At 37.5% G+C, this 16,747-nt stretch overlaps 1 protein-coding gene and 1 long non-coding RNA gene across 28 annotated transcripts in view; one reads left to right on the forward strand and one right to left on the reverse strand.

The window, feature by feature from the left end:
- The window catches only part of SGIP1 (SH3GL interacting endocytic adaptor 1), a 201,927-nt gene that overhangs the window by 41,184 nt on the left and 143,996 nt on the right, over positions 1-16,747 (reverse strand). For 8 of the 25 annotated variants that reach the window (XM_038537198.1, XM_038537197.1, XM_038537200.1 and 5 more), the window contains 4 exons: positions 16,615-16,742; positions 15,165-15,291; positions 10,023-10,088; positions 9,043-9,102 (listed from right to left, as the gene is read on the reverse strand). In XM_038537198.1, coding sequence (XP_038393126.1) covers positions 9,043-9,102; positions 10,023-10,088; positions 15,165-15,291; positions 16,615-16,742 — 381 coding nt within the window. The remainder of the gene's footprint in view (positions 1-9,042; positions 9,103-10,022; positions 10,089-15,164; positions 15,292-16,614; positions 16,743-16,747) is intronic. The other 17 variants (XM_038537204.1, XM_038537209.1, XM_038537205.1 and 14 more) reach the window with 3 other exon arrangements.
- The window catches only part of LOC111095919, a 98,417-nt gene that overhangs the window by 15,522 nt on the left and 66,148 nt on the right, over positions 1-16,747 (forward strand). The gene's annotated exons all lie outside the window — the stretch shown is intronic.

A 16,747-nucleotide genomic window follows, 5' to 3' on the forward strand; every position in this document is an offset into this window, starting at 1 on the left:
TTGTTTTCCCTATCAGATACTTAATGATTGCAGAATTAGTAAATATAGAAAACTATTCATTTTGCTATGCACCCATCATAATCAATTTCATATATATATATATATATATATATATATATATATAAACATATGAAGACAGCCTTGATTCCAGCTGAAGCATAGTGACTATGAGCACATCGAGGCATATACATATTGGAGCTGCCCATGAGGAATATTTCAAGTCAAACTGTATAATATAATAGACAACAAATTCCTTCTTTTGACCATGACAGATATGGCTATAAGTTTATTATGGGGATAGGTAGGGAACATTACAGTATTTTGCAGAGCTCTTGCTTCATGGAAAAAGAAAAATGAAGAATCCTATAAAAAAGAATTTTCTTTCTATTCATGAACAAAGAAATACAAAATTTATTATTCAATTATTTTTAAGGTTTGTACAAGTCATTACATTTTTACTTGATGTACACAACAAATACTAAAACTATCCTTAGTCTCATATTATGTTCAATTTTGAGTGTTCATATCTGTGTGTCAGAAGGAAGAAAAAGGAAGTAGAGATAGAAGATTATAAGGCACTTGAGAAAGACATACACACAAAGAGGACAAAGGCTTTGATGGGGAAGCAGTTTGGGAAAGGAGGCAGTGCATCATTTCTAAGTTGACTTGCATTTGCAATAACAGCCATGTAAAAGCTGGTATTTTCTTTCTAGGCTTGATGTCTGCAATCTTCCTATCTGGTACTTAGATTAACAGTCATAATGAGTGCAACTGGGTCAGCCAGTTAGGCATTCCCTAGAACAAGAATAACTGAGAGACAAAAGATCAGCAAAAGAACTAGGCATGGAATACATTTCACAAAAGCATATCCACTGAAATAATGCATTAAAAATTAATCACTGATATTTGTGTGGCTATTTAAAGCAAGAATACTATGGAGAAAGTTCCAAGTTACAATGCATTCTTTTTCCAACCTGGGTCCTGAATGTAGGCATGCCCCAAGATTAAACTCTTATCTCCATGGATTCAGTCCTTATCTCTAAGCAAATGACTCCCAGATTTGCATGGTCTATTTACTCCGGGACTCATCTACATAGAAGGTACAGGATCTTAAAGTTGAGAGGTCTTAAAAGTAACTCATTTTTTCCCTAACCAAATCTAGCACTCTTGGAGACCTCTTTCTCTTGGTTTGACAACAGCACCCTTCTCCCTGTGTCTCAGGATGGAAGCTTTCACTCCCTTCTACATCCTAGTAGATTTTAAATGATTCTACCTCAATAGTGTTTCTCAAATCTCCAGAAGAAAACAATACTGTCTGTGCCTGACTACTTCTCTTGAACTGCTTCAGTAAATCCCCAAATTTCATCAGCTAGCTCAGGTCTCTGGGCCTCCACAAGTTATTCTAGATTTCTCTCAGTTAAAGTCTATCCATTAGTCATACATTTCCAGCACTTTGTTACATTCTATTATGACTTGTGGTATAGTATATCTTTTGTAGGAAGTGCCTATCTTCTCCATTTCTTGTGAATTCCTAGAAGGCAAAAGCATTGTTTTACCTCCATCACTCCTGCACAGGGGCTTAGAGCTCCGAAGACATCATGGGAATGCCTGTTAACCATTGAATGAAGGAACTAGTTCTCTTTTTAGTAACTCCAGTCAGATGGGAAATACCATTATATAATCTACTTCTGTACCCAAGCATGTGTAATTCAAACTCAGGGTTTATCTCCTTTGCTGGGGAGTGAAAGTCTTCAATCTTGAACAAAGCAAGGCTATATATATATATATATATATATATATACACACACACACACACACACACACACACACACTAAGATTGAGAGAGAGAGAGAGAGAGAGAGAGAGAGAGAGAGAGAGAGAGAGAGGAGTGTGGGAAGGGCAGAGGGAGAGGGAGAGAGGATCTTAAGCAGGTTTCATGCCCCACATGGCACTCAACAGGGAGCTTGATCTCAGAACCCTAAGATTGTGACCTGAACTGAAATCAAGAGTTGGACACTTAAATGAATAACCCCCTAGTTGCCCCTAACATTTATATACTTTAAAGTTATTCAATTACTCATTTTCTATTGAGTGAGGGACACATTCAGAAACAATTGTATATTTAAGACTGTTATGGCCATAAGGGAGTCTGATGGAGATACAAGAGAAAACTCTCCAGCTTAGTCACTACCAGAGACTCAAGAGATGACTTTGGAAACCAGGAAAATAGCAGACATAAGAAACAAACTCATCTTGGGTAGAGAACCTTTGTGGGCTCTTCCTTTAATTCTCCTTATTCAGTTTGAATGAAAGCTCAAAGTATGAATAATAAAATCCTTTCAGAGCTATTGAGCCATAAAAACATATAGAGGAACTTAAATACATCCTACTACGTGAAAGAAGCCTATCTGAAAAGGCTACATATCATACGATTCCAAATATATAATACTCTGGAAGAGGAAAAACTATAGAACCAGTAAAAAGATCAGTGGTTGCCAGGGGTTGAGGGCCAGAAGAGGGATGAACAAAGGATTTTTAGGGTAGTGAAAATATTCTTTATTGTGCTATAATGGTAGATACACATCATACATTTGTCCAAATCCACAAGATATAAAATACCAAGAGTGAACCTTAATGTAAACTATAGTCCTTGAGTGATTATAATATATGAATGTAGGTTCATCAATTGTAATATGTCATTCTGGTGGGGGATGTTGTGCATGTATGGGGCCAGGGTGTATATGGAAAATTTCTATACTTCCTCTCAATTTTACTGTGAACCTAAAACTGCTCTAAAAACATAAAGTCCCAATAAAAACAAAATAAAACCAAAAAATCTTTCATGTTATATAGTACATTAATAAAAAAAACTATCTTATTTGACTTTCCCAATTGTCTTGCAAAGTACTTATGACATTATAAAACAGAGGCTCAGAGATATTCTCAAGGTTACATGGTTATTGACTGGCACAGTCAAGATTTGAATATTATAGTAGTTGGGAACATTGGTTTTATAACTCCACACTTAACTCCTCCAGAACCAATTCACTCGCTGACTAGCTGTGTTATCTTAGGAAAGTGATCTAAAATCTCAGAGCCTCTGTTTAGCCATCTATAAAATGTAAATAACAATAGTGCCCACCTGGGACACCTGGATGGTTCAGTGGTTGAGTGTCTGACTTTGGCTCGGGTTGTGATCCCAGGCTCTTGGGGTCAAGTTTTACATCAGACTCCCCGCAGGGAGCTTGCTTCTCCCTCTGCCTGTGTCTCTGCCTCTCTCTGTGTGTGTCTCCCATGAATAATAAATAAAATATTTTTAAAAAACCCAAAACAAAGCAATACTGCCCACCTCATACAGTTGCTTTGTGGATTTACATGAATTTGTGGATATGGAGTAATTAGCACAAAATGTGGCCCATGGTCAATTTCCAGCACACCAGCCATACAGTAGACATGAGTGAAACAGGGCAACTGCCTCAAAGGGCAAGAACCCAAGTGAAATATCAGCATATTAGTCAATCCTAGAGATTTTCAGAACTGGGTAACTACTTCCTTTATGAAGCAGTGACATGAATTTGGAAATCCTCAGCAACTCTGCCGGGTAGAACATTTTGCAGGTTCAGCCTCACTTGGATCTTAACACGTTTAGGCTATTTACAAAAGCTCTCTGTGACTTTCAGTTATTAATAGAAAGGATTTTACATTTTATATATACCATATAATTTACATATAGACATTCAGAAGAGTTAGGGTGTATGATTTTAATGTTTTCACTGTCTTGTGTCACTGCTTTTTATGTTTCTATATATTTTTTCTTAGCCTAGTTGTACTTAATGCAACTTTACCAGGTTGTTGACTATAAAGGGCCTATCTACAGTAGGGTGGGGACAATTAGTGGACACTTCTCACTTAAAGAATATTGTGAATTTAGCAAAGCAGTTGCTTCCTAGAAAACTGGTCATACCTTCCAATTTTCCTTCTCCCAATGACTCTCAGATGAATTAATTAATGTCCTCTGGCCCCATGTGAAAAATCTAACCTGTTTGTTTCTTACAGGATGTTATCACTATGTCAGGGTAAGGAAAGTTGACTGGTCCATGGCTATGCTTCTACCTTACCAACTACTCAGTAAGGATATTTAAAACCTTGCTGAAGGAGGTCAGAAGTTCAAAATGTCAAGAGTTAATTCTTTTCACATAGACAATGTAATTCCAAGAAGGAATTTTTCTGAATGTGTCCCTCACTCAATAGAAAATGTAGCTGCCGTTGTAAGAGATAATTAAAGTCATTATCATTACAGAAACATATTTTTCCTTTAGGGGAAAGAACTCCCTAGAAAAGAACTTGAATGTAGGTTAGTGCTAGGGCAGTGAGAATAGGATGGACCTGAGACCAGAGGTCTCAGTGAGGTCAGAGACAAGGTATAGTTAGGGCAATGGAGAGCTGAAAGGTCAGGAGGGAGGCTGGGGAAAAACCCACCAGAAACCCTGACCTGAACAGGTATTGCAAAGACTGAATGAGGTCATGTATGTAAAGCATCATTGATAGGCCACCTGGGTTTAAATTCCTACTGTGCCCTTTCTTGGCTGAGTGATCTTTTGAAAGTTACTTACATTCTCTGAATCTTAATTTCTTCATTGATGAGTGGTTCAGATGAAATGACATAATAGTGGAATGTACTTTGCACATAGATAAGCACTCTGATAATATTTATTATTATCCACTGCTTTTATTACTCCTGGCTCCCCTATATAAAATTGCAATCTCCAATATGCTCCATTGGGAGTGTATTTCTCTATTTCATTTTTCTCTGTAGAACTTACTAACATCTCTATGACTTATTTATCTTCTTATTTTTGATTCTTTACATTAGAATGTAAGCTCTATGGTGACAGGGATATTTTTTCTGTTTTGCTTCCTACTGGGGAGTGCTTACACAGTACTAGCACAAAGTTCTCCTCAATACATATTTGTTAAATGAAAAAAATCACTGCCTAATGCAGTCCTTGGTGTACAGAAAGGATGACAAATTCTTGGTTATGAAATAGCAAAATGACACTTGCCAGTGGGGACCATTTCCAAGATGTGGCCAGAGGTGTGGATGACTGAGTAGTGTAGAAAGAAAGTGTGTTGGAGCTGAAGAAGTCAAAGAGGCCCTAAAACCAGGGTGTTGGATGGGTGATCCACATCAATCTCCATCACAGGATAAGCTAGGAAGCAAGGTGAAGAAGAGGGTCAAAGGGGGCTCCCAGAATCTCTAAGCCTGAAGTTAAATGCAGAGGAATGCTCTGTAGGTCAGTAGTGGACAGCAATCAGGAGTGACAGGAGGTGGAATTATCAGGTGGCGGCACACAGGCTCACCAGGACGTGGTCTGGAAGCAGCAACAGGCAATTGGGGGAATTCAAACAGTGCCTTGTAGTCTCATGACATATGGCCCACAGAAGACTGAAGAACTTTTCAGGCTGAGTGCTATAGAAGTGATAGTCCCTGAAGAGAGCTGGGATTCAGTTAAAGAAACAGGTGGGCGAGGTTGGCAGAGAGCCTGCGAATGTAGAGGAGGTGTTGCTAAAGATGTGACATTTCCGAAGGCGTGATAGGAGTAAAAGCAATAGCAAGAGCACAGAACAGTCTAGAAATAAGTGTGCAAGAGGCTGTATGCACAGAGGATGGAGACGATATTCAGACACAAGGACACTTAAGAATGGTTGTAGGGCTTTTTGTTTGTTCATTTTTCATTACCAAATACAAGACGATTTTGTAGTTGAATAAGCTAATCAAAGAGGGACAGTAGTGGACATTTCTGGAAACATGTTCATGCTAAAATGCTCTAGGGAATTGTTCAAATGTCTAATGGTCTCATCTTCTACTTGTCATGGAAATATCTTTCCTTTCCTTCCATCTCAGAAGAATACTTGATAGCTTCAGTAGGATACTCTTGGATGAATTAGTTTATTACATTTTGCAACCTTTACTTTGTAAAAAAAAAACAACTTAAATAGGTTAAGATATTACTGAAATTATTTAAATTATTTACCAAAGTGAAACACTAAGAAGAGCTTTGGACTCTTGTGGGTTAGAACCATCGCTTAACACTTTTCTATCTTTCTTGCTAAATCAAATTTTAAAGTATGAAGCTTATCACATTTATCTCCAAATAAATTCATAAGCCAACGTTCATTAGTTAGTTGTTGGTTGTTCAGTGGCTCAAACACTTACTGAATAACTTAATGCCTAGAACACTGTAAGAACAAAGCAATGAATAAGACCCATTAAGGTTTTGAACACTATAAGAACACTATTTAGATGTTAATAAATAATAATTTAAAAGCTGGTTAGAACAGGTGAATAATTTGACCTGGGAATCTTTTTCTCTATTCCCTGAATGAAGAATTGAAGAAAATGATAATATGAATGGTTTTACCCACATTTGGGTAAAACTGGAGTGCCATAGAAGAATATACTAGAAGGGCTATTTGATAGAACATGTTTAATGATGGTCCTTTTGGAGTTTAAAATTTGGATAGAAAAAAAAATTTGGGTAGGGGCACATTCTCAAGGCAATTTCCATGTCATTTATCATCACAGCAGAAACAAAAAAATCCTTCCAGCTTGCACTAGCTAAAAATACCTGAGGCTAATGTACAGGGAGCAATGGGGGAGAGAGCATGGAGCCAATGCAGGGGTGGATCTCATAACCCTAAATCATGACCTGAGCTGAAACCAAGAGTCAGCTGCTTAACCAGGGAGCCCAATGTGGGACTTGATCTCATGACCCTGAGATCATGACCTAAGCCAAAACCAGAGTTGGACACTTAATCAATTGAGTTATCCAGGCCCCCCACCCTTCTCTAAAAACATAGCCATTCATGCTCAGATGGCAACGTGTCATGTTTAATTTCTTCTAAACTAAAGTTCTAAAGTCCTAAAGTTCATCTTAATGTACTTTTACCTACATAAGCATTTCTTAATGAGACAAGTAGGAGCATATATTTATGATATGGCTGCTCCCACAGTCCCTCAGGAAGCCCTTTCTATACTTCCTTGACTTGAGCTAAGTCCAAGATGAAGGTAAAACAGTACTAAAGATTCTGATTTATTTCTATTAAAACACTTTCTTTCATGACTTTCTTGTTCCAAATCAAGATGCTTATGAAATTCAGATCTTACTAATTAGAATGGCTATGTTATCAACTTTAAATACCTCATATTATGTTGTATATTATATATTATAATTGTATTTTCCTAAAATGAAAAAACTAGTTTATAGCATGTTATTCCACACAGTTATTAAAACTTATATTTGTTTGATAATATATATTTTAAAAACAAACAAATCAACAATCTAAAATTGTCTTTAGACAGGTATCTTTTTAAAAAGTCTCTCTCTCTAATTTAAAGAAACCCAAGCTCAAACAGAAGCAAACGAGCAAATAGCTACTCTAAAACCGAAACAAAAGGAAACAACAAAAACCATCCAAGTTGTTTTTTAATGAAGTCCCAATTACTTGAGGATTAGCAGTAGCATATTGTTCAATTTCCTGATGGAAACAAGGTAAACTATTCTGCTGTGGTCAGACTGAACCAGAGATAGAGCCTTTACATATGCAGGTATTTGCTGTACTTGGGGTTTACCAACCTATTCAACCATAGCTTCTCCTTTTGAGATGTGCTGATCAGTAAAAAGACACCTGGGCACTTTTTAATTCCATCTGATTCAAAGAAAAAGTTTAGAAGATCATGTTTGTGGACTTCGCATCTTGGTTATTACAAAAGTAATGACCTGAGGTGATGAAGGCTTCTGACATCATGTGGGAAACATGCATCCTTGCCTGAAGACTACCTATTCAGCTGTCCTCCACCTGAGCCAGGGCTGGGCATCAGGTATTTGGAAAACCTTGAATCAGGTCATTCTTTTCTGCTGCTATCCAAGCTACTCCAAGCTAAGGGCTTCCAGCTCCAGGACCATCTTGCAGGGAAAATTCATCCCAGAGAGAAAAAAGCCACACCTCACAAGCTACTTAAAAATCTGTATCAGTCATTCTGATTTTTAGAATTGCTATAAAACACACACTCAAGTTAGGAAAGTTCTTTTTGTTGTCATGGAACAGAAAGACAAGATGAATGTTCAGATTTGACTCTACAGCAGAATATATTTTGGACAACTTTTGATCCTAGGAGAAATTTAGCTATTTAAAATGGTAGAAAGTGGGGGCTTAAGTGATAAATACTTATGGGTAAGAGGGCCCACAGTTAAATTACTTAAATTTTCCTCACAATTAGCCTAAATTGAACTTTTAATCAAATGCCTGGTCTGTTAAAATGGCTGAGAATTTAAATATAAAACAGATAAATGTTAATCCTTAATTCAGAACGTAACAAATTATCCAACATTGAGGTTAAATATCTGACATTATATCTATGTATATTCTCCTTAGTTTTCTAAAATAGCAAGTCCAGTAATAGTTGTCCATTTTACTACAGCCATGTCAGTTGCAATTTCAGTAGATAGAATTTACTAAAATACTCTTTTTCACTGTTTTCCTCATTTTTAAATTTCCTATGCAGCATTCCTTGTCATAAGAATATGTATACATATTTATGTTTTACAATGATGGATGTCGTATTTAAAATATTAATTATCCAAAACAAAATTGAATGCCAATTCCAACTAAAAACATTCTTACATTTGTTGTATTGCATTTGCAAAAGAGTCAAGAAAGAGCCCTGGTTGACAGAGTTAAGTTCCTTGGCCAAAAAAGGTGTTTTTTTGTTTTTTGTTTTTCCCAATTTAACACAGTTAATTAAGTAACCAATATTGACTGCAAATTGGCTTGATTTTTTTAATATGAAAAATTGAAGATGCATACAAACCAAATTCATGTCATATTTTCTTTAGTATTTAATATTTTCTAAGTAGCCATAGCATTTGTACATAGAAGGTGAGACCAGGTCTTTTGAAGAGAACTGGGATTTGGAAATGCAGAGGGGAAAAAAAGGATGCGGGGTATAAATTAGAATCTGGTATGCTATGTACTACTTACCTTCAAAAGTCAAATAAAACTTTCCTCTGTCAAACCAAACGAGGGAAGGCTGTTCATTCTCTGTATGGCCAGGAGTTGAAGCGGGATGGGAAAGGTTAAGGAGAGGGAGAGAGAAGGACACAGTATGAGTTACAGGTCATTAATCTCACTATGGGGGAGGGCGGAGGCACTGCATGCCATTAGCGTGCAGGAAAAAGGGAAGGCTGGCAATCTATGATTTAGTTTTTGTTTTTAGTTCGGGAAACAGAAAGCAAAAGCAAAGCTATGGAGGCCTAAAGGGATGGGCACGTGTTGTTGGTAGCTTGATACTCGGTGGTTGCGCGCATGGAGCGGAAGTCTTCCTGGCCATGCAGGGGCGTCAGCATATTTTAACTGCACTAGTTAGGGCAAACGGTCATTCAGCAATTGCTGTATCCATTTCATCTTCAATGTCATCCCCTTCTATAGTTTCAAAAAGATAAACTCGGAGTTATGGATTATATCAAACTTAGCTTAGGTTTTAAATGACAACAGCATTGCATATCAATTTAAAGTTCATGGAAGATGTCACATATCTTCCGTCCCCTCCCCTGGAATCACCTTAGGCATCCAGACACAAAACACCCTTTACCTATGTACCAAAGAGAAAACAAGATTACTGACGGTGTTCTATTATATTTTAAATTAAAAAGCAGTCACTGGACATGTAATTCTGAGCAGTTAAATTATTCCTTCCTTTGTAAATTCACAAAGCAATAGCATCTCACCTTTTTCAAACCTTTTGAGAAACTGTCATGCAACCTGCTGCTTTTTAATATGTTCACTTAAAAAATTGGTGATATGAGTTCCACGATGAATAATAAATAGACAGGGTGCATCTGAGAGGCATCAGACACTCATGAGGTGACTAGCATGTCCATTAAGTTTACAGCATTCAGATGGCATAATGGCTTGGATTTTTAAAGTCTGGATATCTAGAGATCACTTGGCTAGCACCATACCTGCCAGCGTTTCACAGCGCCTTTCAAACGAGGGCAGTTTGTCATAAAAAACATCATCTTCTGACACTACGAACCAAAGAAATATAAAGGAATGGAAAACAAAAACACAAATACAAATCCCAAATGAAATCAAGCAGTACACTTCATAAATTGAAACACAAGAATGATATTAATGGAAAAAGGAAACAAAACCTAACACACCAGGATCATGATGATAGGGTATAAAAAAAGGGGATGTGCTTATTTTATGATGGTTCTATGAGGAAAAAATTAAAGATTTTTAAATGCCAGGTTTTAGCATCTGTGAATTTGGTTGAAGTCAGCTCCATGGAAGAAATCACGCCTCCACCTTTGCAGGGAATTGTTAAACGCACTCCCATTAGTAATTGACTTGTGTAAGTGCATTCTACTCAGACATAGTTCTCAGGTGGCCAGACATATGTCCATCAATAGAACCTCTTGGTACACAGGATCACTCAGAATACACCTTCCCCCTGCCCCAGTGGGAAAGAGTAAGCTTTCAACAAGACCATAAAAAAGCAACAATATAAATCTGAGGTAGCTGAATGAAGTATCCCCTTTCAAACTCATCAGTATCCAAATTCAGTTTGCCTTGCATGCATCTTTAGTAGTTGTGGCTTGTTAATTTTGGGCAGTATGACTGTAATTCCATCTTTGGCTATGGTATCCAACTATGGACAAATATCTTTGTAAATTGATCACAACAGTTGTTCTGGACCCCAACTGTTCCAGATCTTTGCACGCGGTCTCCTTTCTCACCTATTAACAAATACAGGTAGTTGGAGTTCTATTCTATATGATCAACTAAAGAAGTGCTCAGTTCCACAGGTCTAAAGAATATTATTACAACTTAAATTAAAAACGGAATCAAATCTGTACAAAGACCCATAAGGGAGAATCCTCCCCACAACATAGAGAAGATAAGGAAATGGATGAGGGTAGTAAAATTATTCTATAACCAATGTTTCTTGGAAAAAATATTCTACTGGCTTGCCTCCTAGATTTAAGTAAAGCAGGAAAACTGCTTCTTAACAATTTTTCAGGTTCTAGGATAGCACCTGTCAATCAGGTTTTATTATACAAGTGGCTTCCTTGGTGCCTGGAACAAGTTGATGCAATGCCTGTAATATCTGTAGGAGAGGACAAGACAAATGGAACTGGCAACAAGAAGGACACTCCATAATCTGTCCAGAAAATAAGAAGCCAAACAGTTACACTGGCAGTATCTGAATGTTACAATACCCTTTCATACCTGTTAATGGAGAATGATGGAGGATATTTCTTTCCTTTGAAGACCTAACTTCATATTTACAATTTCCTTAAAATGAGGAGCCTCCATCATGATAGGCACTGAGTAATATATAGAATTGTTGGATCACTATTGTGTACACCTGAAACTAATATAACACTGTATGTTAACTATACTAGGATGAAAATTTTTTAAAAAATTGAAAAATAAAGAGAAGGCAAGAATTCACATACAAAAAAAAAAAAAAAAAAGGAGCCTCCAATACTGCCATTTGTTTTTTGAGTTGAAGTTCCAAAAGAATAGTTCATACGGCTGAATAACATGCTCACAATTTTTTTTATGGTGGTTGTGGACTTGAGAGCTTAGAATACAGCATCATAAATAAATTGGGAAACAAAAGATGAATTTTTGGATAGCTCTGTGCTTGCTTTAAGTAAGGGCAACACTCAAATTAAGTACAGAAGAAAAAATTTCCTTAGGAACTAACCGTGGAAATTGCCTCAAACTGATCTGAGATGGGGAAGCCAGTAATAGAGACAGGTTTTTAAAAAAATAGTAGAAAGAAAAAAAGACTAAAATTAAATGTGGGAATTTTACATTGAGATCGGGAATATCCATCTCCAAAGGTCTTTCTGTGTAAAGTAATTGGCATTAATACAAGTATTTTTAAAAGAATGTTTATCCAATTCAGAATTGCCACCCAGCCTGGAGAGACAAAGACTTGGAGAAAATATTGTAAGATTTAGATGCTATGGCTAATATTCCAGTACTGAATATAAATCACTTTTGCTTAGAGTTCTACACTAAAACATTGTGATGAGTTCTACACATCACAATCTACCTACTGCTTCCTCTGGTGTCGTAAGTGGTTACTTTTCATTCATTCAGATTTCTGAGAGGATGTTAAAGATGCAGTTGCAAATGCATAATTAACAGGGAAGGAATATAATTAACAATATATATTATAATATAAATATATATATTTATATATTATATTATTATATATTATATTATAAAATATATTTATTTTCATTTAACAATGAAAAAATTGTCTTTATGGTATTCTTATTGTATTGGGGTACCAAAGATTTTGCAAACATCTAAAAAAAACCCCTTTACTATTACCCATAGAAATAAGAAAAAAAAAGTAAGAAAAATGGATAATTAGAAGCAACTCTGTTTATCTCTAAATGGCTAAGAGTTTGTTTCTTAGAATAATTTTAAACATTTTCTCTATCCCCATAATATTAATAGGATCCCCCCCCCCAAATCAGTGAAGATCCTTTAAGTTCTTCTCATGGAAAAGGAGTGTATTATATTTCATTAATTCTGATATGTCCACTTTTTTTACATTTTTGACATCTTTGAAATTGGGATGGGCCTTAAAATTAATGTGATAAGAAAGCATTGCATCTTAGCTCCCTTGGCAGCTTTCCCCTTCCTTTCTTAGTCATGTATACTATAATAGTGTATTTTCTGATGGGAGGTGTCTTAAATTCAGTGATATACAGTTGCAGAGGGGTTCTTCATTATTTGAGTGTGGCAATGCAGAGAAAGTCCTATTTTTAGGTGTGGCATCAGATTTATTTCTTTATATCAGAGCTTTCATGGAAGATTTTACGTCCCAAGACTTCAGGGGGCATATTCTTACTTAAAAATTTTGTCCTTGAATTACAGTAAACTTTGCAATAAGCAAGTGCAAATAAATATGTACGAAGTTTCCACCGCATTTGCCCCAGTTTTGGCTCAGATGTCATAGGAAATGTTGAAAAAATTTTGTGTGGTAGGAGGAAAGTTTCCTGCTAAAATTCTCCATCCTCTGCAAGCCATTTGACTACATAAAGTTGACATTCCACGTCAGTCATGAATAGTCGACCCCTTGGTGCTGAACTGCTAAAGCACATCTTCTCCAGAAAGAGATAAACAGCAATACACAGGAGCTGCTGGGCAGCCATTTGACAAGGCAGTTACTTCAGAGAGAAGTGGCTGTTGGGTGACTCACAGACGCGGGAAGTAAAGGACAAGAGCATGAGGAAGAGGAAAACTAAAACAAAACAAAAACCCAGAACCAAACAAATTAAGTCGGAATGCTCCTCAGCAATGAAGCAGTGTGAGTATCTTCTCAGGTGGCTTTATTGTTTTTCAACCCCTCTGTCATTCATTTTGAAAGAATGCGTACTGGTTGTGCTAAGAATCAAAATCACTGGCCAAGATTTGTGATTTCTGAGGCAGGGAGTATAAAAACCCATTGTATAAAACATGGACACAGTTCAAATTCTCTGTGTGTGTCATTTTCTCTACGAATCTCAATGAGTTTAAAGAATATGTTAGTCGGTCATCTGAGGTCAGTCGAGGTCTGCTTTGTGAGTTTATGCTTCTTACTTTCCTCTTTGACCAACCAGGAAAATCACACAGAGTGGGTGGAACAAATAATCTTGAGAAAAAAATAAAACAAAACAACCCCCCCAATAAAACAAAAACAAACAAACAAACAAACAAAAAAACAGAGCAAGAGTGAGAGAAATGGAGTTACAATCAGGAGTATTAAAGTGTCCAAAAAAAAAAAAATGTTGGGACATTACGGAAAAAAATGAACAAAAAAACCCCAGACAGAACTGACCTAATAGGCATCTTAAAACAGGAAGCCCCAAATTATCTCCATGGATGATGCAGAGAAAGAATAGTCTTATCTATATAAATAATGTCAAATATCTGTCTGTTAATGAATCCTACAAAATTGGATGGCTGGCTATATTTTCACCCAATTTGAAGGATTGTTTTGGGTTTGATTAAAACTATAGAACACATGATATAGTTGAAATTCTCTTTGGGGCCCCTATGAGGCACACCTTCATTTATATCCCTGGGAAAATAAGGAGTTTTCCAGAAGAGCTCAGGCTTTGATCAAACTATTTCTCCCATGGGCAACTCTGTAGCATGCTCTTCTTTGGTAAATAATAGCAGGGATTTATTTAGCTTTGGGTTAATGATTCTCCCAAGCAATGCAGGATGGGCCAGCTGTTTACAATATGGGAGACTTGGAAGAGAGTTCAGACAATGAAGGAAGACAATGGGAAAAAAATGTAAGGGCAGAGCCCCAGGTCAGAGATATCAAGCAAACATGAGAGAGGCAGCAGCTTGTGGAAGATGGGTAAAGAGGTATGTAGAGAAATCAGCCTTGGGAAGAGGAAAAATGCTCCAGGCAAAATGAGGCATTTAAACCTGGGAAAACCTGAGCAGCCATTCTCAACTCTTGACTTTCATCATACCATATGGAAAGAGGCACAAAGGCATTTGCTGAAAATGCCAGCAATGACTTATTTCTCAGGGAAAATTGACCACACATCATTGCAAAGCACTAGAAAAGAATGTGAAAAAGTTTGCCCAAGTCCCACTTACACCAACACTTATACCATCTGTCAACATAAGGACAACCAAAAGGAATGAAGAAATGAAAGCTTGAAGAAAACAAAAGATTTAAATTTTGTGATTTCTGATGTGGTACACGATTGGAACTTAAACAAACATTCTTCCTCAAAGGAGACTAGTTTTATTATAAGAAATAATATGTAAATAACAGGACCTTTTTGATGATTTCTTCTTTACTTTTATGAGTAGCTCTGTATGGAATAGCATAAGAGAATTCCTGCAAAATACAGGTGTTAATGTTCTTTTATTTGTTTATTTGCTTAGTCAAAGCATTTTGCCTCCTTTGCTGAGAAGGTGCTTTTAAAAAAGAAGAGTCAGCTGATAGTAGCAGAACAGAGAGCAAAACAATTTCAACCAGAAATACAGGGCCTTGAGGTATTCAGATCATAAAAAATAGCCAGTCAAAACAACAAACAGATTAAAAGAGAGGAGATAATTTTTACCAACTGTGGGAGTGGTGGCTGCACTCAAGGAATTGGTGGATGATATTGAAGAAGTACTCTCAGCTCGTGCGAGGGGTGCTATTGGAGGAGGGCTGGAAGAGTGTATGGGAGGGCTAAAAGGTCTGGGCTGCAGGAAGAAGAAAAGAGATAAAAAATTAGATATGCAGGTTGTAGTATTTTTGTTCCATATTTTTGACATCTTCCAGCCCTGGATATGACAACTCAGGTTCTTAAAAGAGTATAGGTGACACCATTTTTATCTTGAAATTGCTTATATCTATACAAGGAGCTTGTGGATGGAGCTAGAGGAATTACAAACCATGGTATGCTACACTCAGCAGGTACATCAGGCTTAGAGAAACTGAGATCTGTGATGTTTCAAGACTGTGAACCTACCTGCCCCCAGGGACTAAGCAAATAACCTCAGGTGTGAGCTTATACCCATTTAAAGATATTTAAATAGGGAAATCTGGGTGGCTTAGAGGTTAAGGGGTTAAGCATCTGCCTTTGGCTCAGTGGCTCAGGGCGTGATCCCAGGGTCTCGGGATTGAGTCCCACATCAGGCTCCCTACATGGAGCCTGTTTCTCCCTCTGCTGGTGTCTTTGCCTCTTCTCATGAATAAATAAAAATCTTTTTTTAAAAAAAGATATTTAAATACAGTATACTAAACTGTGCTTGCTAAACCAGATGGTATGGACATCACAAAGTTTGTGACTCCTGTGCGTTGATATCAAAGAAACTGACCTCTTTCAGAGGTCTCTTAGTCACACAGAATGTTTTCCACCTTTTCAGCCCAAACATGATGCAAGAAACTTCTGGAACAAATTTAGCAGGCTACCACCCTCCTATAAATCCACACGGTGTGCCAGTAAGATCTCTTAGTCTGGGGATGGAGACCAAGACTTACCTTCTCTTGGAGTCTTCCCAAGGAAATACCTTTCTTTCTTTTTTTTTTTTAATTTTTTTTTAATTTTTATTTATTTATGATAGTTACAGAGATAGAGAGAGGCAGAGACACAGGCAGAGGGAGAAGCAGGCTCCATGCACCGGGAGCCCGATGTGGGACTCGATCCCGGGTCTCCAGGATCGCGCCCTGGGCCAAAGGCAGGCGCCAAACCGCTGCACCACCCAGGGATCCCTACCTCTCTTTCTAAAGAACTTAGCACAATTGACTATTACTATCTTAATTTGCATCAAACCCACTGTAGCACAAGGGAGAACGCCAGCATCCTATTCCTACTATTTTAGACTTCGACTTGAAAGATGGTAGAGATTATGGGAGGGTTGAAATGTACACCCATACTGCAGTGATTGCCTTTAAGATGACATCAGTTGGGCCATTTGAACCAGCGATCTGAGGCCATTGAGGTGGCCCGTGTTATGGCATTTTGGCTTGTTTGTCATTCTCACCATGAGTCTCTGAGCAAGGCAGGGCAGAAGGGAACATACCACATCTCCAACTCCAGGTTTTCCCGGAGGTAGCTTTGGCCGAGATGGAGGCCGGGGAGGAGGTGGTGGAGGGGTGGTGCTGCTGCAGGGAACCAAGGGAGTGGCTGGTCGAGCAGGGGATGATGCACCTGAA

Source organism: Canis lupus, chromosome 5 (assembly GCF_011100685.1).
Source record: "Canis lupus familiaris isolate Mischka breed German Shepherd chromosome 5, alternate assembly UU_Cfam_GSD_1.0, whole genome shotgun sequence".
Taxonomy (NCBI): Eukaryota; Metazoa; Chordata; class Mammalia; order Carnivora; family Canidae; genus Canis; species Canis lupus.